This window comes from Echeneis naucrates, chromosome 23 (assembly GCF_900963305.1).
Source record: "Echeneis naucrates chromosome 23, fEcheNa1.1, whole genome shotgun sequence".
NCBI classification, from domain to species: domain Eukaryota; kingdom Metazoa; phylum Chordata; class Actinopteri; order Carangiformes; family Echeneidae; genus Echeneis; species Echeneis naucrates.
The window spans coordinates 12,165,873-12,192,965 of record NC_042533.1 but is presented as its reverse complement, the minus strand read 5'-3'; the positions used below and the strand labels follow the sequence as shown (position 1 = coordinate 12,192,965).

Genomic DNA, 27,093 nt, shown 5'->3' with positions numbered 1-27,093 from the left:
CCCCGGGGTCACAAAGTCACATCGTGCCATGTAGTTTGACATGAGGCTGAGCTTCCTGTGTGGTGCTGTTTTTGCGATATCACGCCACATCATCCTCCACTGTCTGCACACGTTTCCAGAAATGAGCCTCAAAGCTGGGGTCCGCTTCATGCTGTAGACTGTTGATGAAAATGCCTGTGAGCTGCTCATTACTTTTCATTAGGGAGAGGTGTCATGCCTGATGTCTTTGTAACAGGAAAAAAAACAACAACAACAAAACAACCAAAAAACAAAACAGATTCCCACTGTGATGGGCCGACAGCTCTTCCCTGTCACAGTTAATTAAGCTCCATCATGCTGTAGGGTTAGACAGAGGATGTGGAGGAGGAAGTGTAGCTCGTCGGGGAACATTGTTACTCGATTGTGTCACTGGTTTCTCTGTGTCACAGTCCTGCTCCAAGACAATACATCTCTGGGGAGCTTGAAGATATTTCCTGATGAGTTAAAAAAAAAAAAAAAAGGGGAGCCTATTTTATCGCCGTTGACCTCACCCTACATGCAGATAGAGTGAAGTGTGATGTCATGCTCCAGGCCTTGAAATAGGCATGTTAGACGTGCCAGACCAGCCTGTTTCCTCTGATCCTGATGACACAGGAGGCCGCTCTAAAAACAAAACTGATTACAAATGATACAGATTTCCCTTTTTTTTTTTTTCTCGTCAACAACTGTTCCAAGACTTTTTTTTAGGAACTGTTCACCTTTCTATTTAAGTTACTGATTTTCAGTTTTTCAAAGCACCCCCCCCCAACACTGAATATAGCGTGACCAAGCCTGCCGGATGATTTTGACAGTTCTTTTCGTGCCAGTGCAGAAAGTGATAACACTTGTGATAACAGAGTCTTCTGTTTGAGAGAAGGCTGTCTTGCCTCTGCATTGTACTGCAGCCTATTTTCAGCTCCTGTAGGTGTAGAAACCAACATTTGCTTTTGTCCATTATGTTTTGTTTTGTTCTTTTTTTTTTTTTTGGTTTGTTGATTTTTGGGACAAAACTCCTCCTTTGACAAGAAGATGCTGCAGTTTTTTCCTGTGAGTTCTAAACTTTATCATAACAAGAGTGGCTGATGAAAAATAAAAATATGCATTATATATGCCTTTTTTGCCACTTACTTTATTGCCAAAAAGCTTTCTATACAATGCAAGCCATTGTGTTGGGGCTGCAGCCAAGAGGGATACAGCCTGGACAGGTTGTCTATTACAGAACTGACATCTATGCAAAAACAACCATTCATGCTCACACACACACACACACACACACACACACACACACACACACACACACACACACACACACACACACACCTATTTAGATTCCCCAGCTGGCCGAATGTCTTTAGAGCATTAACTATGGCAGGAAGCCAGAGTGAACCTGCCATTCAGAAAAGCCCTTAAACGTCATAAGGTGAGACACTATTAACTAACCACAGCACGCACCATTTTAAAATCGACCCTTTTCTTTTGGCTTCTTGGGGTAAAAAGTGATATATGAACACCTCCTTGGCTTATCAGTTAGCTCAGTTGGAAGAGGAGATCCAAAAAACCCATTTACTTTTGTACACAGTGTGCTACATACAAAGTGGAAACATTTCCATCGATTGTATTGAAGTCAATGTGAAAAAGTTCATTCATCACATTCATCCATTAAACAAATGTTTCCAAATGAGTGCATAATCTCGGTTTCTTCCTCAATACAACATAATGTTCGTTTTTTTTTTTTGCCCTTGTAACCCCTTTACATTGCACACACCCTCCTTGTACTCTGGTTCAAAAATGACGTGCCTCCACAAAACCTCTAAAAATCAAAAGGTTAATAGAATTTTAAACCCCAAACCGTTGCCTTAAGAAAAAACCTGTCACTCATGGAAGACTTTGTCAGTGACTGAGATTTCCCTTTTCAGCAGCGCAACAAAAAAAGAATTTAATCAGTGGACACCACTCATTTATATTCCACACCTCTCTGTGGCTAGATCATTTTTGACCCTGAGGACAACACAACGCTGAAAATACTGCATAAAGCAGAATATGCATTAGAGCATGGCTGCTGTGTGGTTGTTGGACCACCTATGGACTCTTTTTGGTTCAAAGAACCAAAATGGCGATGACCACTTAACAAACTTGACTTGACTTTTCATTCAGTTATTTAGTTTGCCATCTGCTTGAAAGCATGATGCTATTAACTGCTAGCGGTTAGCAGCATGATAGCCTAAAACATGTTAAGTTGAGTTGTGTGATAATTCCCGGTGCGACCATGACTTCGACTGACCCCCCGCTGCTATGTTTATTCCACACATTGACTGCACATTGAAGTCTCCAGCAATCTGGTTGTTTTAGGTCACGCCAGAACTATGAACTACAATTTACCAAACTTTAACAGCAGACTGAAACAAAAGGGTTATACTAGAAGATGTAGTAAGTCAGTTAATGTTTTTTTTTTTTTTTTTTTTAAATTCTGTTTGGTCTACAGACTAGTCATTCTTTCAAGGCTCTGATGATCATGTGCAATCATGTCTGGCTACACCCTTCCCTGTTGACTTTCACCGCGGGCTGAAATCTAGTATCAGCAGTGAAGGAGACTGAATCCAAGGGTTTCACTGAAATGTGTTATGTTCTACCATGAAAACTGCTCAGCGGCTGACTGGCGGGGGCGAACAAATAACTTGATGGTTGCTGTCCCTTTTTTGTTTTTTTTGAAACTGATTCTTTAGCGTTATCTCGGCCTAACCTCAGAGTTGGGATGTGATGAAAACAAGCTGACCTCGATAATATAGTCGTTGCCGTCTTTTCCGTGGACAGCCTTCACCGCACAGATGTCTAGGCCACCAAACATCTCAGCGCAGGAGTCCACCCACAGCCGGTATCTGGAAAACAGTGACACAAATAACTGATAAGCTGATAATTAAGGACCCGATGTGCTCCAGAGATCTCATGGGTGGATTGGACTTCCCAGTCACAAATAAACTTCAGCTCTACGTGAGGATGTTTGCGTAAAAGAGGAAGTCTGGATTTGGACTTTATAAAGTTATAAAATATACTGAAGTCAGTCAGCTCCTTCAGTTTTCTTCTTAAATACAGCAATCAAGGCTGAATCTATTAAAAAGTTCCCTTCATTGAGAATAAACGCAGAGGCATTTACAGCAATGAAAGAGATTTTCCAGAAGTCAACCAGTGACACTTCGTTCACTGACATCAGTGCTTCTAATATCAGTTATCCTCGCTATTTTCTTGTACAAAGAAATAGCAGAGGATAGAAATAGGCCAATCAAATAGATCAGAGGAGGAACAGGGGGTAGAACTGCTGGTCAAGTGGTGCAACGACATGACATGACATGTTGATCTGAACTGCTCCATCAGCGCGCCAGCTCTTCCCAAGAAATCCCCAGCAACGCCTCCATTTCCTGCAGAGACTGAGGGAGGTGAATTCCCCTCCATCCATCATGAGAACATTCTACAGAGGAGCCATCGTAACACACTGCATCACTGTCTGCTACGGGAAGTATGCATCCTCTGACTGCAAGTCCCTGCAGAGCACAGAGAGAGAGCAGCCGGACTATCCGACATACATACAGACTGCTGTGTCAAGAAGGCCACCAACATAATGCCTGACCTCCCCCGTCACCTCTTTGCATTTGTGCCATCTGGTACAAAACTCCAGAGTATCCAAGCAAAATCTACCAGACTGTGCAAAGCTTTCCTTACACTGTGCTACCTCACACCCCTCCTTCCAATGCCATGGGATGAAAAATACGGTACATGTGAACATATGTACTATAATGCATCAGCACTTCAAGTAAAATTGCTGTGCTACTTCACATCGATCATGTCAATGCACCTACACAATTTTTCGATGTTGCTTTTTTTGATCTTAATGTTGCTTTGTCTTTATTGTAATGGTTCTTAACGAAACATTCATTTATCGTAATGATCAGGATATTGACTATAAAATAAAAGCACAGAGCTGGAAAGGCAAAGCTGCTAAATGCTGAAATACAACTCTGGAGAGTTTAACAAACTTTAGTGGCAAATTTATTTAACAGTCATCAGCCATGTTGTGATTGGTTTTTTTTTTTTTTTGTCAGTTTGGTTGCTAAGGTGTTCCGTGCAAATAACTGCAGAGTTTAGTGCAACCAGCCCCAGGTCTATATTCTCCCATCATGCCACTGAGTGAGCTCACCGGTCTGTCATTGCAATCTGCTCCAACATGGCAGAGCCTGTGTTCGCCTTCCAGTTTCCAGAAATGGACGTTCTCCTGAAAATCAAAGACAGCCTTTAGGAAATGAATCATCCTCTATGCAGAAGACTACAATCTCCACCAAGAATTAGTCACTCACAAATGATTACTTCTTTCTTTTCTTTTTTTTGTTTTTGTTGAAGTTGAATAGAAAATCTCACGGGAGAAGCGATCGTCAGTCCATCAGCTGTTCACACCTACACCATGTTTGTGTCATGAGCCACTGAGCCATTTATGGTGAGGCTGGGGACAAAGCTGAGATAAGGCTGGCCTACACTGTTCCTCTGCTTTTAGTCAAATAACTGTTTGGATACACAGATTTAAAATTTAAGAGGGTGTTGACTAATATTGTGTTTTGCTGTATGCTCAGATTAATTCACTGAGAAAGGGCTAATGCTTCCAAATGGGTGTGTTTAGAGAAGGAAGGAGACCTTGACATGATGCAGATGTTGCGTAGTGCCTGGAGACAAAGGCTTCTTATTCTTCTTTTAGTGGGCATAGCTTTTCTGAATAGTTCCACTTGCTAGTTATATAATATAGAGAATTCAACGATTTTAAGATTTCTTCTGTTCACACATAATATTAAAATGTAATTTATCCATATGTTGGCTAATTTTGTTCATTTTAAAAACTGGAAACAAACACATTGTGTAGCACCCATGTTCATGGCGTCTGTCAGGTCTGCAGATAGTGACGTTACAGCTGTCATTTTTATGGAGCCCAGCAATAAAGAAAGAGCAGTAGCTACATATGATGCTCTACAGTATATTGCTGTTTAATACAGCTGCAGAGTGAATGTCCCAGGTCAACCTGAATTCATTGATCACAGCGGATAAATAGTATAGTTTGTGTAGTGTGAGAACAACCACACTCCTGGGTTGTTTCTATTGTAACTCTTTTATTATTGTCACCTCAGCTTGATGTACCTTGGGATATTGTTGTTAAAAGCGCCTCATGCTTAGTTAATTTTCTCTGAATAATCAATTCATTAAAATAAAAGTCAAGTAGTTTTAAGTGACTAAGCCAAGGTTTCAATCTGCGAAGACTTCCTGTTGGTTGGACTGAGATATATTGAATTAACACTGAATCAGTTTGCCATACAGTGACAGGACGTTTTCATTGGAAACGCAGACAAACTCTCCGCTGTTCAGTTCTGAGACAGATTTTGTGTGAGCTGTTAATGTTGTTTCCTGTATCTCCTTATTGCTGCCCGTTTGGCCTGAATGTCAATGAGATCTCTTTTATAGTCTTTTCTAAACACTTATATAATCCAATGTGATCCAAGAATCATTTCAAGAACTAAAGAACCTGTTCTGTTTGGACCCCAAGAATAAGAGGCGAAACATAATTCATTTTGTTGCAGTTCCTCCAGCCAGAAAGAGCTCTGCTGTGGGAAATGCACTTTCTGGTGGACCGGAAATTATTAAGCACGTGAAAATCACAGGCCAAATATATTTTTTAGGACAGTATGGGACTAATGTGGCCAATTGTTTCAAAGTTCTTTTGGTGCAGTGGCAACACAAACACGAAGCAGTTCTTGCTGAGCTTCAGTAGCTTCATAGTCAGTGCAAGGTTCGGGGTTGAAAAGGTCTATCTGAGAGTTATAGTCTGTCGAATAAAGGTTTAAAGCTGTTTTTACTGGATTTTCCACTCTGAGTCGAAGTCACATTTCTGATTTGAAAATGGACAAAAAACTGCCACTGGTCTCTGACATCTAGCTTTCCTTTGTCTTCATATGTACTCATTGAACCATGTGATACTGGAGGTGTGAGATGTCTTACATGTAGGCCTTGTAGTTGTTACCGATCTTCTGGATGCGGATGTCGTACTTGGACTGGACGTAGGGTTCAGTGGTGGCATACGTCCCAGCAAGAGCCACCACGCTGGTGATGTCCTGGAAGTCCTGCTGGCTTTCAACTTTGATCTGTGGGCGAAACAACACTTGTTGGATGAGTGAGTGGCTAATTACAGAGCCGTCAGAAGCTGCCAGCGGTTGCTCAGAAACCCACAGGAATGTAACACTTGTACACAGACAGGATAATTAACAGTCCCGAGTGGAAACATTGCTGAGGGCAGCGTCAAACTACATCATTTCACTGCCATGATCAAGTGATTAGACAGCAGGGAAATTATGCAATGAAACCTATTAGCACAAAACATGGCTGCTACAGAAAACTCAGAGGTATTTCTCCCTTGACTTTCAGATAATCAGGTAACAATGAGGTGTGACCGAGGTGGTGGAAAGGAGGTAAATACGTCATCTGCAACACTTTTACTCATCTGCACTGTAGCTTGAATACAAAAGCTATTTCCCTCGCTACTTTTCCTTATGAACTCCTGTCATTTAAACAGTCTTCCTGATCCGGCCTTCTTTTCTGATGATGATGATGATGCTTTTCTTTGCCTTGGTTAAAAGTACTATACAGTCCACATGTCCATGTCCAAATTAATACTGTGAAAGTATCAAAGGTCTCACAGACTGCATTCATCCATCCATTCACAGCCATCTTCTACTGCTTTTCCGTTTCAGGTCGCGGTGGGTGCTGGAGCCAATCCCAGCCAACGTTCCAGGTGAGGGCGGGGTCCAACCTGAACAGGTCGGCAGTCCATCACAGGGCCAACACAGGGAGACAGACAAATAACCACTCACACTCACACTCAGACCTACGGACAATTTAAGGTCACCAATTAACCTAGACAGGATGTCTTTGGACGGTGGGAGGAAACCGGAGTACCCGGAAGAAACCCACACAGACATGGGGAGAACACAGAAAGGCCCCAGTTCCAGGAACCACACCACCGACACTGAACCACTATGCCCCTGCGCTGCCAGACTGCATTCAGGAAGTCTCAAAACCAGATATCAGGGGTTCTGGAAGTCTGTCAGAGGCCCAGCCCTCTGAGACCGACCTTAAACCTAATCCTGACCTTTACCCAGGATGAGAATTTGGTTTCTTTTCATTTACCTGAAGTCTGCTCTTGGATCACTCAGCTAATCAGAAGAGAGGTTCAGACCTGAACCGTCTGAAAAAGTTAAATGTGGGACCTTTAACTCATCTGATGAACAGATTTATGAGGTGTCGTCTATGAGGTCATGGGAAATGGGGCATCTTGGAAGACAAGCCCATCAATCAGAAATTAGAGACTCAGTGAAACGTCAGAGTTCAGTGTCTGAAATGTGAAAAGATTCGGTCCAGAGCTTGTACTCACTCATCACAATCCATCTGACTGGCATCAGTGCGGGAACAGTGATGTGACAATGATGACAAAGCTCAGTGTTTCACCCCGCTGTCAGTGAGTTTGAATGCAAATTTCAGGAAACTTAGTGCATGTACAGGTCAATGTTTCCCTCTAAAAAGATATAGAAATAGGTTTGTAGTACATTTGACGTCACCTTGAGAGGTGTACAGGCCTCAGATGATAATATTAAGTCAATTAGCTGCATGACTCAAGGTTTGATTTTGCAGAACAATGACCTGAACTTTTATTTTTACAAGACGTTTTGTGAGGTCTACGGAAGCAGTTTAATTGGGTGTTTACACGAAGGCTTTAGATTTAGTGCACTTTTACACACAAACAAAACCGAAATACAAATTGTGCGAGTGGAACAAAGAAGCTTTTACAGTGATTCAACGCTCAGCGGAAAAAAAAAAACCCCAACAACAAAAAAACTAACACAAGAACCAAGAGAAGGAAAACAAATAAAGCAAATCTAAGTGAGAACCAGAATGGTACAAAAACCATGAAAGTAGGTTTAAATGTTTAAAAGAAGGTCTAGTCAATGTGGTCTAATAAACAAGATTGTCACTTTGATGGGTAGCATCATTAATATGTTAGTACCCACATATGAAGCCGTACAACTGCAACTGAATCCATTAGGATCTGAAATGAGCTCAGAGGGCAGAGCAGAAAACGTCTTTTTCCAGCTGGGAAAACAGCTGAACTGTACAGAAAGCATGTGTGAATGCACACTCTAGTGCCCATACAGGAGAATTCCACAAGACGGTGCTCAGGAGATTTAGATGTGCCTTCTATCTAATTTTTCACGAGTTGCATTGAAGTCTATGTGAAAACGGCCCTACTTCTCACCTCATTTATTGACTCACTAAATGATTTCTGTATGGGTTTATATACTTAGCTTCAAGTTTTAAACCCAAACATGATTTTTTTTTTTTTTTATTGATTATATGACCTTATTTGGACTGGTGTGTTAGCTAATGTTCAAACTTTAGATATGTCTCTGTGAGAGTCAGTAAATATGTGTTTATATGATTGCAAAAGACAATGACGTGTTCACTCAGCTAACTTTATACTGTGAGACTCTATACAGACATTGAGTCTCAGACCTGTTTATTTTACTGTCAGCAGGCAGAGGCTGGAACAACAAAAATCAAATGAATGGACGGAAGTGAGTCACACTTCACATCGTGGCTCCAGAGGTAGAACCTGATAATCCACAACAGGCCCAGCACTCTTCTGTAACCATGAAAACCCACCTAGAGAATTACACAACTGACTAAACAAACTACACAACAAACAGAAAGTAAAAAAAAAAAAAGGTAAAGCTGAGAATGTGGAATTCTGGCATTGCGATAAAGAGCTGCTCCTGGTGGAAATCTCATGTCGCACTGGTCAGTGTCCAGACTACATGACGTACAGAGCCCGACTGAACCAAATGGACATCCTGAGAAAACTGGGTGGAAAGTTTTGTCAGTGATATTTGTAAAATTAAAGAAGTGGCAACAACAACGGCAACAATGTTTGGACACCCTTTCTCATTCAAATGAATAGGAAAGGGTGCCCAAACTTTTGACTGGCAGTGCATACACAGTACAGGCCACTTTCCTATGCATTTGAATCAGAAGGTGTGTCCAAACTTTTGGCCTGTGCTATATGTAACGAAAACAGAACAGCAGTGACCTACATCACACATGTTCCTGCCCTTTCTCAGTGCTCTCTGAGGACTGAGGGGTTAAATGAGGTTCTGCTTACTTCCCATTTAGGCTTATGTGAAATTCTATAGCATGTCTGTCTCCTGAACAGGAAACCAAACCCATTCAGACAAACGAGGGCAAAAGACATGAAGCAATTGCCTACTGCTGTGTGGAATCCAAATGACTGGTGGGCGGAAAAGACTGAGGAAGGTGTGAGTTCAAGGGGAAGAGATCCATCAGCTCTCTCATTAAGGAATACTGCACATATATTAAAGAGAAATGCTTCACATTATTCATTTGTCCTCAACAGAGATGGCAAACATGAGTCTGTTTGTATTTCAACGCAGAGATCATGTTAGATAATCTGAAGGAGTCAGACTGTGGCAAAAAAAAAAGTTTAAGTACAGGTGGAGTGTGCCCAGACCTTATCGGTATGTTGTGTCTGTCTATCGATGTGCTGCTCATTCTTTGTAACAATCAGACATCTTCAGAGTGAGAGTGAAGCCAGGAACACTCAGCTGATCATAACTGTGATTTGGCTGCCATGACTGAAGAACATGAGGCAGCTTTGACCTGCTTCTTCCTGTTTGAGTAGTCAAATCTCTCTGGTTTGATTTTCCTGACAAATCTGTGTGATTCTGTAACGGTGCAGGCACATAGAGGAAAGGTCTGTTTATTTCTCGACACCATTCAGACATAAGGCAACCCAAAATGCTTTATAAGGGCACGGAAATAAACAAGGAAGGGAAGAGTGAAATGATACTTCAAGTGAGGTAGGAAATTTCAACGTCAGCCACTGATATGTGTTTTTGCCCACTGTTAGGATGTGACTGGGATTTGGGCCTACTTTCTTTATATTCTCATTTACTCACCTTTCCCATACCGGAGTGGGCGTGCCCCATCTTGACCACCACAGGATAGGAAGGTGTAGTAACCTGCAGATGAGAGCGAGAGCAGATATTACCTGCTGTGATCATCACAGTGCTGTTTTTCTTCTTTTTTAATGCCATCCCATTCAAATACAAAACGAGTTACAGTGACTGCAAAAGAAAAAGATGCAATTCTTGGGCCATCAACAAAGACCTCAAAGTCGAAATCTACAGCACATTTACATTTGATAATATAAACTCAAAACTCTGCAAAGTCAGGAGATAATCTACTGCAGGTTTGTCTCTACAAGCAACTGCTTTCATATCTCACATGGACATGAACAAAATAAAGATACAAATGTCCACAACAGCTTAAAATAAAATCAATCAATCAGGTATCAATGTGCAGCAGAAATAACTGAAGACAGAAAGATAAATGTGTGGTGAACTTTTGACTGGGACACTGTGTATCCTCCTATAAATGCACCAGCTCTCATGCCACACCGCTGAACTTACAGGAGTCATGAGCCGGAGTCGGAAAAATGTCGGGTTTGTTACACAATACAGCAAAGTTCTGGGAAGCTGGGTGGAAGACCACAGCTCATTGGGATGGGTTTGAGTGACCGCAAACATGTTATTTCTTATCGTTTGTACAAGCAAAGTGGATGAAACACCAACAGATTACATCAAAACTCCCTGCGGCTTTTAAACATCCCCCTGATATCTACTGATATGATTGTAAATGGGATGTGACCTAAAAGAGGGACTTTTCCAGGTTACAAAGCACTTTCACCATCCTTCTGTGAAAAAACTCGCCAGCAGCAAGGCCAGGCCACAGGAGGGGTCATCATCCAAACTGCATGGAGGGCTTCAGAAACCTTTCACATTACATTTACTCTTTTGGCTTTTATTCAAAGCAACTTACAAAAGAAGAGAATCTATGAAAGTTCAGTGCTGTAGAAGTCTTTGGCAGAAGTATTAAGGGTTTTAGGAGAGGACGTGAGAAGCCTGGAAACCGCAGACTAGAACAGTCTGGATTCAGATTGACTTGGTTGCAGGGATGGCAATGCCAGACAAGGACAATCAGGAGTCCCTCGAAAGGCAACATTACATTTGGGATCAGTGCAGAGTGATCTGTGCTTTAATGATGATTTCTGGATCATCTGATAGGGTTTCACTGTGAATGAAGAGAGATCTTCCCGAATGGATTTACAGAAGTCGAGAGATAACCAAGGTCAGCAAGATCAGATCTTCCTGATGTTGCATGGTGACCAAATTCAGAAAGTGTTTATTGATATTGTATTTTCACAAAGGTGTTTTCAGACCTTTTAGGGGGAAGGTGATGCCCCAACAGCTGCTCTCGCTTCATCCCAACCCTCCCTGACACTGACGGGCGTGCACATCCTAGTGTTGCTGTCAGCTTGTTTCGTGCAGAGCCTTGAAACAGACACAGCGCTGTCGAAGGGTGTGAACGCTGCCTCTGCTGACAGGTTGTTACAGCACAGGCCCGGCCGACGTGCTGCCAAGATAAAGTGTGCTCTAATTGTCTCCATTATCACCTCTCAAGCGCCAGTGTACGGGGGGAGGTGAGACCGCATCAAGACTTCACAATCCATTCGCAAGTAAGAATCATTTCATAGAAAGAGGAAATTGCAAATGGAAAAAATAGAGATGTAAGACTTTCAGCAATAAGTAAATAAATAGGCTCTTCTGCAGTGGTTTATATGATCGTGAGGGATGTTCATGCAGGACGTTTTCACTATAAAGCAAACTATGGAACCGATAAAAACGACATGATTGTTAAAACACAAAATGTGATTCAATGAGGGACACATTTTTACTATTTTTCAAGAATTGTTCATCCCTACTATGGCATCTTGGATTTAGGGCAATTTCAGTTGGAATGGTCATTTTTACATTTCATTTTGATTTCTACAATAATAAAATGTTATAAAAATAAAGATTTAGTACGGTTTTGTACCAAACAATTATGTTCCTGCTGTTGATTTTAATGCTGGTGTAGACCATGGCATCTCTGTAGCACCAAAACACTTTTGGTGGAACTGTAACAATGCTCAACAATGCAGTTACACTTTACCTTGAACAAAAACGGTGCAGAATTGAAAAGTACACAATTACTCGCCTTCAGATTTGAATGAAATCAGTCCTCTGTTATCGACGTGATTCATAATATGCATTTTTTAGTTTATTGAACTTTCAGGATTTGTGTCAGATTCTGGTGTTACTCAAATTCCCTTAACAGAGAAAACTGAAGTTTTTATGATAACGATATTAAAGTGTTGGCTTTCAGATTTATGAGTTTCAGATTTATGTTTGACAAAGCTGGACAAGCACCCAGAAATCCAGGAACCGTATCAATGAGAAGACATTGCAGAGCATCAAGACACAAATGCTGTTCTCTGTGGTTTTCATGGACTCTGTAGACTTAATTCTGTAAAAATGACATTTTCCACCTAGCCAATGTCTTTCAGCATCTTCTTCTGCTATCAAGGCCTGTGCAGAAGCTCCTCTTGCTCCTTGAGTGTCATTTCCACTTTCCCTCATAGTCTGAATTGTGCTCATTCCTGAAATGTTTACATCATCACTGCTTATCATCCTCTTGTCCACTTATTGCCCTCCAAATTAGCAGGAATTTAAAGCCATTTCATTGGAGTTTCATGGTTTGGAACTAAATGAGATCATAATCTGTGTCTGTGTTTTGGAAATTGTTGAATATGCAGCTTGTCTGAAGTTCAACACTTCCACAGTAGCTACGTGTGTGTCACATGATTGATAGGATGCCTGAGGTTTAGCGAGTAAGTGAGGAGAGCCCAGACGTAACACAGTTTGGATGTGTGTGTCTGCCGGACAGAGTGTTTTGGGTGGAAGGGGCTGGAGCCACCCACACTGTCTGGATGTGTTCCTTCCAGCCATTCTCATCAGCATGGCAATGACGACAGACTCGAAACATCTTGGGGAGAGCCAACCACATCGTCTGCCCCTGATGAAACCTGAGAGTCAGACAGAGACGTGCGCTCACTGTTGTTTTCAGTTTCATTCACCGACCACAAAAATGCACTGTCACCTGAACTGCAATTACATTCCCAGGAAAAGGGAGAAGAAACAAGAAATTGACTCATCTCAAAAGCCTTCACTATACATCATATGTGCCATGTGGAAACCATATTTTGTCACCATGTGAGCGCAGTTATCTGCAGGTTCCCTCTGGCTGTCTGAACACTGACTATTTCAAAGCTTGGTGACGATGGAAAGCGATATGGCTAACGTCATCACGGAGAAATCTGTAAAACGTCTTTGATTTCTCTAGGTCTGCAAAGTGAAAGCATCTGCGACAATGATGGTACACAGCTTGGTAAGATGTATAAGATAAGCGGTGTCATTTTTAGACATTTCAGTGAAGAAGTTATATATTATGATTTAAATGACACCGGGAGAATTTCTATACTATTAAACTACAGCAACTGGCAAGGCCGCTGCCAAACAGAAAGGAACAAATAAAGTAACCTGCCAAGATAGACAGAGTAAACATATGATGTGTAAGATCCTAATCACAATTATTGTGTTCCACCAGTGCTAAAAAATGACCTTGACTGCCTTTAATGGTGCCATTAAAAATGTATTTACTTGATTATTATTTTTTATTATTATTGTAATAATAACAGAAAACCATAATATATTCCCATATTTATGTCCACCCAATTTAATTAACGTTTTCAGAAATAAGCTGTGAGGGTTTTCTATTATTTTTATATTTTACAGATTTCATATTTTGAAGTTGTTTGAAGCCTTTTTTCTTTTGAGTAAGTGATAAATTAATGTTTTTTTTCCCTCTTCTCTTTGAGCCTATGGCCATAAAATGGAGCACAGTTAGAAAACATGTAATTGTGTGAACCGTCGCTCTCAGACATGAGGGAGGCTGCTTTATGGGAAGAGTTTTTATTTTACAGTAATGGACATTTTTTATGAGATTGTTAGACAAAACAAGATTTTGTTCTTTAAAAAAAAAAAAAAAGGCCTTGGTGGCCTTCAGTGAGCTCTCAGATGTGGAACTTTTGGTCTGAAACTTCAGCTTTCCATTTTAGAGCAGCTGCATGATCGAGTGCCTTTTGTTCCCAGCAGAAATCTGTAAAAGGCATACAGTGTGGTAAAGACGTTAAGAAGTCACATGTTAAAAAAGCTAATTATATGGTGTGTGATTTCGCCTGTCTAGGTTTTATTTTGTAACACAGGCTTGCTTCATTTACAGCAAATGTGCCAGACGACCAGACCTGGCACATGATGGAAATACTTCAGGGAAGCCCTTCCACCCCCACAGACGTCCCCTCCCTCTGGCTCTAAATGCAAAGTTTGTTGTAAGCGTCCTTTAAATTGTCATCTGAGGTGAATCATGCTTCCCGAACATCCAAACAACACTATGTGACATTCCACTCACAGAAACTGGAAGACTGAAAGTTTTCCACTGCCATTTAAAAAACGTGTGTGTGGGTGGGGGGGCTGAGTCTCCTCATCATGTGTCCGTACATCCAAACATAGTCACATCTCACAAACACAACAGACTCATTAACAATGAAACGCACACCTGTGTAGACTGGTTGAAAACTGAGCATGATAGCTGAATAATTGTGTGAAAATGCACACCGGTACTGCATTTACAGGTGTTTACTCCACATTCCTTGACATATAATGATGAAATCCATAAATATGGTTTTACGGGAAAATTTGGCCACTTCGGAGGAAGTGTAACTCTGCAAACACAACTCTTGCCATTTACTCCTCATTACTCCACCACTAACAGCCAAGTTATAAATTCAACAGGCATGTAGCAACACTAGCACACATTTAGAGTTGTGTTTCTCACCATCAGTTGAATGTATACGTAATATTCAATCGTTTTTTTGCCTTGTTTTGGTCTGCACCTCCTCTTGATGTGGTTTGTGAGGTACGTAGCCTTTCAGCCGCTAATGGTTCAGCTCGTTCACCAGCGACATTGGAAAGACTACAATCAGACTTCACTGCCAGGTCAAATGACTCTGCAGCAGACAGGGATATTCATCGCCTCCTGCTCCAATCAGAATTAATAGACACACTGGGTGAACATGCAAATTTGTCACCTGCTTGCATTAGAGACGCTGTGGTGACATCTTTCAAGTGAGCTGCAGCCCCCGAAAGAAGCTTTGAAAAGTCAAAATCCCTGATTGAAGGGTCTTCAACTGATAAGAGCGCCAACGCCAGGATGAGACGCAACTGATTCACTTTATTCCGTTTTCACAGCAGCTGCGGCTCACTCTCTAAGCGCGACAAGTGCAGCCCTGTGCTCTCTGAACAGAAGGCAAAGACTTCTAGCAGCACGAGGTTTTCCTGTGATCACAACACCGTCTTACGCCCCTTATTTATGACATGATCGGGATATAACTGTTGTCAGTCTGTTGTTTGGTAAGCACACACAGTTGTTTCATCCTCTTTGAAATTTGAAAACGTGGACTGGTGCAGCTTTAATCTTTGTTCTCCACTGTAGCGAAGTAGCGCAGCCAGTCAGTAACTTAAGTTCAGCCACAGTAGGAAGAAAAAAAACCAATGTCAAATTTAAGTGAGAACAGGATTTATATAGGATTGACATCCTGATAAATGTGAGAATCATGGTGATTCTGTGCTACACAGGGCAACATAAACTGTATTTATTGCTCACTTTCAATTTATACAACCAAATGATGTAACACAAACTAAGCAACAAATTCAGATCAGACACAAGATCTATTGAAAAGCTTGTAGAAAGCAGTGCGGTGCATCAGCTGCTGAGCAGAGGGAGTTAAATCTCTCTTTGGGGGCACATACATTTTCCAACAAAACACATGGCGCATCCATCCTGCATTTATGATCTCGTCATTTTTATTACAGCCACTCAAACCTGCCACATCAATGAGGAGACAGGAGGGGTGATGGTTTGGGCAGACGGGAACAGCACGAGGACCCTGACCCAGAATCCTTTTCAAGAGTCCCACCACATTGGGACCAAAGACAGCCAGCCCACATCAAACCCGCCGTGCGGATTAAGTGAGCCTAAAAAGATCCATAATGTTCTCATGAAAGCCCTTGCTTTCAGTTACTGATTGGATTCAGGCACCTGACAGGAATGGGCTCTGTGGTCTTTAAATGTGTTGCATGTAAACTTTTGAGATGTTTCAAATGAAGACAGGAGTGTAACCTTTCCCTTAAGAAATTTGGAAATAAAGATTTTACACCCTGGTTATGGGTACAGCAGCTCAGGACACACACTAACATGTGGAGGGGAGTGCTTGAACAGGGAGCAGTAAATACTGGAGAAACACAGGTGTGCGTTTGTAGGACTACATCGTAACAAAGGTTACGTGGATGCTCTGACATTCATTACATATCATACACATACACATTTACAAGACACATACACAATCGCTAACTTTGAGGCTAAAGCTAGACGTTAATTAGCTTCTAGCTGATTAGCAGTAAAATAGCAAGGCTTGGTCCTGAGGATGTCACCATGATGTTGACCTTTGAACTTCCAGAAATAAAATGCCACCATGGTTTTCATGTCATTGATATTTGTGCCATAATGCATCATAAGTAGAATTTGGAATTTGTGAACTACGGCCAAAGGCATGCTTTGTGAGGTCACTGTGACCTTTGACTTTTGGCAGCCACATTAGAATAAAGATACAAAGCAACGCTACTGCTCACTAACGGTTTCAATATGAAACGCATGCGTAAAAGATTCTATTACCCAAGCAGGTTGTAAAATAACAAACAGTTGTGCCAGTGACAATTAAAAAATGAAAATAATAATATAATGTTTTGTATGTAAGACCATACTGAGAAAAGGTTCAAGTGACCTGACCAGACCAGACTAAATTCCCCTGTAAACCCTTTAAAGGGATTTTACAGGGTCTCAAGCTGAGAGTGACGTGAGCATGACACATGCTTCCCTTACTCCCCACAACACATATTTACAAGTTGTCATGGTAACCTCCTGGACTCACATCCGCCCCGGAACAGCAACTAAAAGAAGATGCCCGTCGCGTTAAAATGTGTACAGTCTACGCTGTATAATTGGTCATGGTAATTATTGTTGTGGAATTTTCATCTGGCTTCCATCAGGCTCCGTCCTGGTGTGTTCCCATGAGGGACACAGCTGTGTGAAAAAACAACTTATTCTTGAGGGTGGAAAATTTCCCAGGCGTACGCTTCCTGACATCGCTACGCTGATGGAGAAGTGACAGAGATGGTCGGTGGAGCCTCGTACGGCATTTTATATAGACTGAAGACTTCAGCTTTGATCAAGCCACACAAAAGCTGTAAATAATGTGAGAAAAGCCGTTGCTATAATAATACTGTGACACTTAATCATTTTCCTCATCTCAGATGCTAATTAGCTCGGTGGTATGATTTTCATCATGCCTTTCATTGTGGAGTGTGGAAGTAACTCAGACCTCAATGGAGTAATGATCACAGTGGAGTTGAGTCACTATTATAGAAGTTGCCAATAACAAAAGGTTAGTGTTTGTCTCGTTCTAAAGGTTTCAGACTGCAGACTGTTAAACTGCTCAAAATTAAATCAAAATCAGTGTCTGCACCAAGTCAGAATTCGGTGCTCTGGCCAAAAATGATTCATCTGCTTTTGCCTTCCATGTGATTTCATTTAAAAGTCTGACGACACAGAAATGTCTATCTGTATGTCTAGGCTGAAATACTCCAATTTATTAAACTAACTAATGGGTGAATTGATGTCCCCAGGGATGTTTTCACATGTCAATCAATGCTTTTGTGTCATTTTTCATGAGCTAAGATTAAAGAAATTAAACCCACACAAATAAAATCTCACTTAAATGTGTTAGTGAGCACTTCGACAGGTGTAGCTAAACATAGCACAGACTAAGTTTTATTTTGAAAAGAGACTTTTACCAGGCACTGAACTGCGTGACTTGGGCTACTGATGTGGACTTTTCAGGGTGGTGGATGAGAAAGTGAGTCAGTAGCTGGTGTGAAACGCAGTCACACATCTTACACATGGATCCAGAGCCTCCCAAACATTTAAACTGATGTGTGCCAGGCTGAATCTACACGGACTAAAGTTCTTCACTCAACCGCACTTCAAATAACCCTCACCTATCACTTCATCAGTCTTCACGATAGCTTCTCTGAAGTTGCCAGAGCTCAGACTTACATGTGCAGTTGAATTTTAAAGAGACGCCTGTCAGCCAGGCTGTGGCCTAACGGCAGCTCCAGGATGTGCTATCCCATAACACCGTAATGCACAACTACAAATCCCTCTTTATTCTATATTCAAAAGCATTCAGACAAAATATTCTGTCGCGGGAGAGCTGCTTGTAATATCTCGGTGATCCCACAGGTGGTTAATATTACAGATGGTTAACCAATAGGTTTTAATAACAGTACACAGACGGGACTTGAGTCCAGTCCATTCATTTTAAATAAACACAGATTTGTTTGAAAGTCAGTGTTAAGCACATGTCCAGACTGCACTAAAGAGGAGCTATTTCAGGCCAGCTTCTCTGCGGTCGTGCTGTAATAGGGACAGACCTTATTAGTGCTAATCAATTCACTAACCTACATTCCTGCTTCAGAAGGAAAAGGACAGACGGGCCTCAGGCACTCTTTGCAGTTCTGCAAAAACCATCAACGCTGTGCCACATTCCTCTCAGTCTAAAAAGGAAAAGTGATGTTTCTTTCACATTTTCCAGAGTCTCCTGCAGTATTAGGTCTCGGAAAAGGCTGAGCAGGAATGAGTTGGCTGTGCATGCTGTCCCATGGAATCATTCAGTCAGTCCTTTAAGCTTAGTGATGCTGGAGAAAACAACTATGGATCCAAACGTGTGTCTACTGCGTCATACAGGCAGAGGGCCGACTTCGGAGATCAAACTGATTTGTTACAATTTAACACAGAACTATAAAAAACATCTAGATTTTAGAAAACAAGTGCATCTTCAAATGGAGGTCAGAGGTCAGGGTTACACACTGCCGTCATATTTTTACCCTCTTTGAGTAACACCACATTTTGGAGTCACGTGATTTCTGAGAAAATGTGTGTGTCTGTGAATAATACATTCCTGCTTCTTGTCCTACCCTAATATCCCGTTTCAGTGAAGGAAGCTGTAGGTTTTCAATGTGCAACATCCTCAGACCATTCAGGACACACAGCAGATGCTAGTCTGGATTTGAAAGAACAGTTTACTACTTTTACATTTTTTTTACACTGTGGTTTTCAACAATTTCACACAAAATATCCATGTCCAGTCTTCTAACTGGGGGACCTCTTCAGCAGCGCATCAAAGAAGGTACTTTGAGCTCTTGACTGCCACCATTTGTATCAAAAGTGAAACTCCTCAAGCTCCTCATCAAACTCCTTCCAGTGGACATCTACTGTATAGATCCGATGCTCATCATGACTAAATGTTGATGAAACTGTATTTACTCCAAGTACAAAACAAAGAACAACAGCATTAGCATCAACTCTTTCAGATTCTGAATTATTTTTTTCATCCCTGGAGGTAAATTATGCTGTTTTCTGTCTTATCTTCTAATAGTTAAGGAGTTTTGAAGTCTGCTTTGGGAATGAATGATTTTCTGTATCTTTCTGGGCTGCATTGTAGATGGATTAACCGTCCACTGCCTCTGGTCTCTCTGATCCACTAGGATGTTGTGAAGTGGATGGCCTGAGTAGTTTAAGATGGTGTCTGCCTTCGTCTACCATTTCATCTAACATTATGAGAGGAAGTGGTGCTGTTGTCTGTTGTCTCGTAATGACAGATAGCACATAAGCTGCTGGACATTTTCTGACATATATATAACACTGAGGCACTCGCTCAAAAAGTTACGACACAACATATTAAGGAATGTTTTCTGTACTGCGTCGCTGATAAGTCTCAGGAAATGAAGGGATACAAGAGGCGAGAGGAGTCAGCAACTTTTCTGACAGATGAGGAAGGAAGGGCGGGCTACTGCAGAGTGCATACCAGGGCTCAGCCCAAATGTCAGCACTGCCACTGTTTTCAATTAAGACCCGGTACACGTGGAGGAGAGAGGACGAACATCAAGGAGGAAGATGTTTCGAAACAACTTGATGTGGTAAACCTCGTCTGTATTTATACTGGCTCTACAAGCAGCGGGGATGGGTGGTACTCTGTAATATAATGTTGCAATGTTACAGCAATGACTAAATTACACTTAGTTACAAAAAAGAACAAATCATTTGGAAGCAAATCAGGCGACACCGTCCTTAAGTTCTTATATTTTAAAAACAAAAACCTTTAGTGATTTTGATGCATATCCAGCTGGGGATTACAAATTTGTGGGTGGCTGAGCTTTGGATATGATCCTAAAACTTTGTGCAAGGATGAGTTTTGTGAATTAAAGCATGCAGTCTATTGATGAGATGCCATCACAGTTGCAGAATTGCTAATAGCAGATTTTTTATCTCAGGCTCCTAAACCGCAGACTGTAAATAAACAGGGAAGCAGTAAAAAGCTGTTTTGAAGCTCAGAGTAGGCTGCTCCACAATCACCATTTTGGCAGTGCCTGGCTCTGGCTCACTCCTGGCTAATCTAAACATGGAAAAGAGGTGGGGCATACACGTTTATTTCCCTCTTGTCAAGTAAATCCATTATTTTGCTTATTATGTTTCAAATACTTCAAATACTGTGGAATTAAATTTGTAACAATTTGTGAAACTTATTGATAGTTTTCTTGGATTGGATTGAAATTGGACTTGACATTTTCTTTTTACATTTTACATTTAGTCAAACATGACCAAACAGGTAATCACAGTCAGTGTATTTTCTTGAAGTATTGTGAATGAGGGTACAAACTTTTTACTTGTGACCCATTAAGTCATTCCAAAGGAATTTTTTTGCCATTCATAATCACGGATTCATTCATTCATCTTCTACTGCTTATCCGTTTTTGGGTTCCGGGGTTGCTTGAGCTAATAACAGGTCACATTTGGCAAGGGCCGGGTATACCCTGGACAGGTGGTCAGTCCATCGCAGGGCCAACACATTCACAGACAGACACAACACACAGAGACAGACATAGACAAACAACCACTTACACTCAAACACAGACATTAGCATCACCAATCAGCCTGGACATGCATGTCTTTGTACTGTGTGAGGAAATGTGAGTACCCAGAGAGAACCCACGCAAGCGCAGGGAAAACACGCAAACACCACACAGAAAGGCCCCTGGCAGGAACCAAACCCACAATATTCTCTCTGTGAGGCAACAGTGCTAAAAACTCTGCCATCATGCTGCCATCACAGATTCAATGAATTTGGAGAAAATTTAATGAACTCAATCTTTAATTAAATTCTTCAATGATATTTCATTGAATTTCAACTTTCATTGTATTCTGTAACATCCATTATCAAATTAGAAAGTGAGTCAAGAGCAAAACAGAAATAAAGAAACAACCAGAAACAGAAAAGTTTCTTTTCTATTTCTTATCCTGTGACCCTTAGACCTTCTCACATGATCATCTTGGGGCCATAACCCTCAGTTTGTGAACCATGCTTTGGGGAAATGTAAATGTGGAATAAGCATTGTATCATACTAATACACAGAGGGGATTTTCCTCAAAAGAAAACAGCTCTTACATAATTTCTAAGGCATTTGCATGAGTTCAAAAGTTACTTCTTTATAAATGATATTCATGTTCAAATCCAGGAGAAACAAAAGAAGCTATCAAAATACCAATAAAAAATTCTGAAAGGCTAGGAAAATAATTGTGCAATGTGACTATGTTTCCATACTGTGCATGTGTGTTTTTCGTAGTGTCTGATGTCTGGTTAACGGGGGATGACTTACCTCCTGCTGTGGTTTATACAGCAAATCATGGCGCGCTATGGTCAACAAAACCCACACCCTCTGGTCCCAGCCAGGGGAAGGTTCATCACTGCCCACACAGACTGAGCTGTCCTCCCAACAACAGTTCATCATGGCTCAAAACAAATAACCTTACAGAAAGGTTTTTGGGATCTGAAACTATGGCTCCCAACCTCAGGTTTGAGGCTCCCTCGGAGGTCCCTAGACAAATTGAATGTGTCGCAAAATAAAAACCAAAACAAAACAAAACATAATAAATAAATAAATTCTTCTTCTTTTGGCTTTTCTCTATTTGGGGTCGCCACAGCAAGTCAGCTCGATGACAGTTTTTACACCGGATGCCCTTCTTGTTGCAACCTGTCTGCTGTCTGTCTGGTGTCTTATCTGCTGTTTAAATAGTAGCAAGCCACCCCCCCATTGATAACTGTGGATTTGAAATATATTTTTCTTATCACTCAAAATTATTTCACCATTGTTAAGATAAAAATGCATCTATTATAGAGGAGAAACAGCGGTCCACTTGTATGTTGTAGCTTGAATATAAATGTTGCTTGTATTTTTGTAATCCACAGATCTCAAAGGATGCTTCTGGTTTTCATTTGAGTATTAAATCACTCCCCACTGAAACCCCGTTTCTTAAAATAAACACTCCTCTTTAAGCAAAGGTCAGATGATTCATTCTTAAAACACCAACACATTGCCTAAGTTTCCAAACATCATGAGTTGAAAACAAAGTCACAAAACTTTTTGGGAATTAAATGTTGGAACAATAGGAAAAAACTGAGAGGGGTGTCCAAACACTGTGATGTAATTTCTAAATATAAACCAGAATCCCTCTATCTTCCCAGTGTGTGACGTCAGCATCCTGTAGACCCGTTCTGAACACCCTTGACCTCTGACCTGCTGATGACTCACACCACCATCTTCTCTAAATGAAAGTTCTCTCTGCCTCTCCCACACACACACACACATACACACCTTTCCTCCCTCTACTTCTTGCATTTCTGGGAAATGCTGGCTGCTTTTTACAGTTTTCAGAGTGGGGGAAACTGCAGCTATTTATTCCAGATGTACTCTACCTGAGGCAGTTAAGAAGACAGACTGATACTTAAAAGAATAACACTTTGGTTTAAAGGGAAGCAATATGGGTAAACACACTTATCAGTTTGTGCTCCTTTTTCAAAACAGTTAATTCTTCGTACATCTCTTATAAACAGATTGTGCTGACAATTTACATCTTTTTAAGAGCCCATCAGTCTTGTGGATTACATTTGTATAAATCTGTGTGAGCAAAACTGTAAATGTCAGATTCTTTTGAATGTTTTCCAATGAGGGATGAGGGATGACAGAGCGATATAACGCGCTATGGGGATGATGTATTTTTGGAGGCCAACCCTGACTTGTGTGAAACATTTATGATGCTCACATGTTTTGTACAGCAGGTGAATCTTCACCAATGAAATCACTGAATGATTTTTGAAGCCCAAGTACAATCACCACAAATAAAAAGCTAATGTTAGACTATAAACCAACTACACCACAGTCACATGACTTCAATGTAACCACCACCGAACTTCCAACTTGTAATTAAATTTGGCTCTTTGACCACAAAACTTGAAAAAAAAGAAAACCCAAAACAAAACAAACAAACAAAACAAAAAAATCTTTTCTTGCAGCACTCGACAGTTTCTTCAACTCATTTGCTCAAAAGCTCAGCTTGATAATTAACCATGAAGCCAGGCTTTGATTTGTCAGAATTTGGGTGTTAGCAATTGGATATCACGCCACAGATTAGCAGAGAAGCGAATGAGCAAAGAAAGTGTCAGCCAGGCTGTAATTTAATGAATTACATTTTCTAAACCAATAATGGGAGTGTTTGAAAGGCTTTTACTTGAGCTTTCATTGATTTTGTTGGCTACTTTGGTGCAGCTTAACATGCTAACACAGTTCGGAAAGACATTGATGTCCACTATACGCATTTAACTCCTCTGTAAATTTTGAAAGAAAAAAAAAAAGTTCCTTTGCTACAAAAGTCCCCACAAAAAAAAAAAAACTGCACTGAGTGATTTTGGTTTAGTACCACGCACTGTGTCACCTGAACTGAAAGGGTCAAACAAGCAACAATTTAAGGATAGGATCACATGCTATACGTCCAAAGCAGCAGCTGCTCCTCCATAATCAGACTCATATGGATTTTATGTACTTTGATCAACTACAAGTGTTTTAAATATTGCGTTGTGTTACGCTGACAATGATTCTATGTTGGAAAGATTCTCCCTCAGCTTTTATATGTAAAATAGCGTTTTTTCTTTTTCTTATATCCATTTCTACCAATAAAACTGAATAGTTATCTTTGACACACCTGTTGGTAAGTGAAGAGCTCACATCTGCATCCACATTGCCAAACACTTTTTCCAAATATATATAAATGCCTTTCTTTACATAGATATCTGTTGTTGACCTCGTTTCGGAGAAATCTTGCCAGAGAAAAGCATTATGTGACCAAACCAAACATCCACTTTTTTTTTTTTTTTTTTTACTGAGCTCAGCATCAGACCAGAGTTGGGCATTCTCTCAGCCTTAAGGAATTCCTCAAAGCTATTTCCATGCTGTCATATGCCCATGTTTATGGTTAGGCCTGGTGTCTCTTTGTCTCATGCAGTAATACAACATAGTCATTTTGTGGGGTTTCCTGACCGCACACACACCAAATATGTACAGTAGAGTACAACAGGGGACCCTACGTCTGAGCAGCGAGCGCTGTGGTTGCACTTGGCCCGACTGAGTAGGAAGTTACTGACTGTTCATCATATTTTATTGCAGGGGGAGTCCCATTGTAAGCAGGACCATGGGTCAGGGCCATGTTTTTGTTTCCTTCTCCGATGCCTTAACGCAGTATGAGATGATAGACACGCTGTAGTTAGAAACCAGCGAGCGTCTGCTGAAGTGTACAGACTGTACAGCTGGTGAAACCACCACCAGACCTCAACAGAATTTCCTATTCAACTGGGAGGGTTTGGACGATAATGCCATCCAAGCAACCAGAATCAAAAGCTCAGTATCTGTAAGCTGGCCTGACAGCTCTCAGATACTGAGCTTTGAGTTCATTTCCTTCAATTCAGCCACTAATGTTCAAATAAAAGAAAAGTGTAACTCGCTATAAGTTCTGAAGCACTAAAAATGAGACCATCTGATCACAAACACAGCAGACTGATGAAGTCACAGTTCTTTATATGTCATAAATATAAAAAATAAATCAATATACCAATGACAAACAAATGACGACATGCTAATTCTTGAGGTATTACGCTTCCAAGACAGACTGATATGCAAGATTAATATTTCACCATATGGATGATGATCATACGATGTAATATCAAATTGAACCTAATCACAAATTTATATTGATCAATACTCCGTTCAATAGATTACAGGTGTTTCCTGTCAGACAGAGTAGCCATCTAAGAAGTACAAAATCCCAAATCCTCCTCACGACCTGAGAATTGAGGTCAATACTCTTTGCAACAAGGAAACATCCAATTACTGTTTCCTTACTGTGACAACTTCTATTACCCATGCTCCTCAGCGGACAGATCTGCGAAGCAGGGGCTATCCTCTCTGTCCCACTTAACATGAAAGGCATGTGGGCCGGGTGAGTCAAGGCTGGATGTCCTCCCTCGGTGACCGTCGCTCCCGGCAGGGTTCTATCTTTTCAACTTTCGCCTCTTCCTGTGTCTCTTTAGCGGCGTGTCAGTCGGATGAAAGGTATTTCCTCTGAGTCACTGCTCTGCTCTCTTTTGTCCACTCCAAACCATGCAGCCCTTTAAGACCCACGCTACACAACGCTGCTGTTTCCTACCCCAGCGGCTAGTTGGACACAGAGCAGGCCTTTTTCTAAAATTGGACTTTCAAATAAAATGCTCTTTGCACTGAATTATGCTTACAGTATGTTGGCCTAGTTCAGTGACATCCTTTCCAGGGGGTCTTGAGACTTCTTCTCACACAGACACACACTACAGTGCTCTGCAGTCTACTTTTTCATCTTGCTTCATTTCTACAGAAGAGTTAAAGTAGAGCAGGCAGTTTTGAATGTGAATGGCCCACCATGCTATTTCTCCAGCTACAATATTCAAACATAATGACCTTACTGTTTGACTGAAACCCGGAGGGAGACTTAATCTGTCCTTTTGAGGAGTAAACTATCGTGCGAGCTGCAAGCAAAGGCGACGCAATGATCCCACACACGGTGAGCAGCTCTCCTTTTTCAGGTTTATCTTGAAGCCACTTTCTATCAACTTGCCTCATAAAATTCTACTTCAGTTTGTGACTTCCTGTATTTTCAAGACCGCCTGTTGAGAGGAAGACATGGTGAACTTTCTGTTGAGATTAATGAGCGTACACGGAGAGAATAGGAAAATGGTTCAAGTTCAAATTGGGTTCTTTAACCCACTGCAACAATCAGAGAGAGGTGAAGGTATATATAGGTAATATAGTGCATTTGTTGGGAATTATCTTCATTAGTGGATTAATATGATTTTAGCGAGTTATCGCAGCATTAAAACGGTGTATGAAAGACTGACTGAAAATATTCACAGTTATAATGGGATCGTGTGTGATCACAGCTATTCAAACATGAGCAGAGGTCTGTGGCACAGAGGAATAATGATTTGACTTTAGCTACACAGGTAATACTTCTTGATTTGGATCAATGCACTGTTGGTTTTGGTCTTTTCAATTGATTTATTGAGACTGAAAAAAAAATAGAATATCAGCAGAGTAATCCTTTAAAGCAGCCTATGCATCAACATTTGTCCATATTAGGTTCATTTCATTTCAGTTCATTTCTCTGGGCCTGATTTGTGTTCTTATCTTTGGGATACAGAATATGTCAGGAATTATGCTTTGTCTCAGCTCAGGTGAATGAAAACCTCTAACCTAGTCTGGACCTGCAGATTAGACCTTCACTCTGATAAAATATGACAACGATGATGATGATGCTAATGAATTAATGTCTGTTTGTTGTTATCTTCTGGACTGAAACCAGAAATATGCCCTTATTTTCTAAACCACTGTGAAAGGACGGAAACATAGTGAATGATAAATTCTTGATGTGGGTCTGATTCATTGGATAAAG

The 27,093-nt window shown here is 40.9% G+C and overlaps 1 protein-coding gene across 1 annotated transcript in view; it reads right to left on the bottom strand.

Annotated features, from left to right (window-relative positions):
- Positions 1-27,093, bottom strand: part of syn3 (synapsin III) — an 89,881-nt gene that overhangs the window by 5,660 nt on the left and 57,128 nt on the right. The window contains exons 7-10 of the mRNA XM_029494881.1: positions 10,071-10,133; positions 6,046-6,188; positions 4,208-4,282; positions 2,792-2,894 (exon numbers count right to left, since the gene is read on the bottom strand). Coding sequence (XP_029350741.1) covers positions 2,792-2,894; positions 4,208-4,282; positions 6,046-6,188; positions 10,071-10,133 — 384 coding nt within the window. The remainder of the gene's footprint in view (positions 1-2,791; positions 2,895-4,207; positions 4,283-6,045; positions 6,189-10,070; positions 10,134-27,093) is intronic.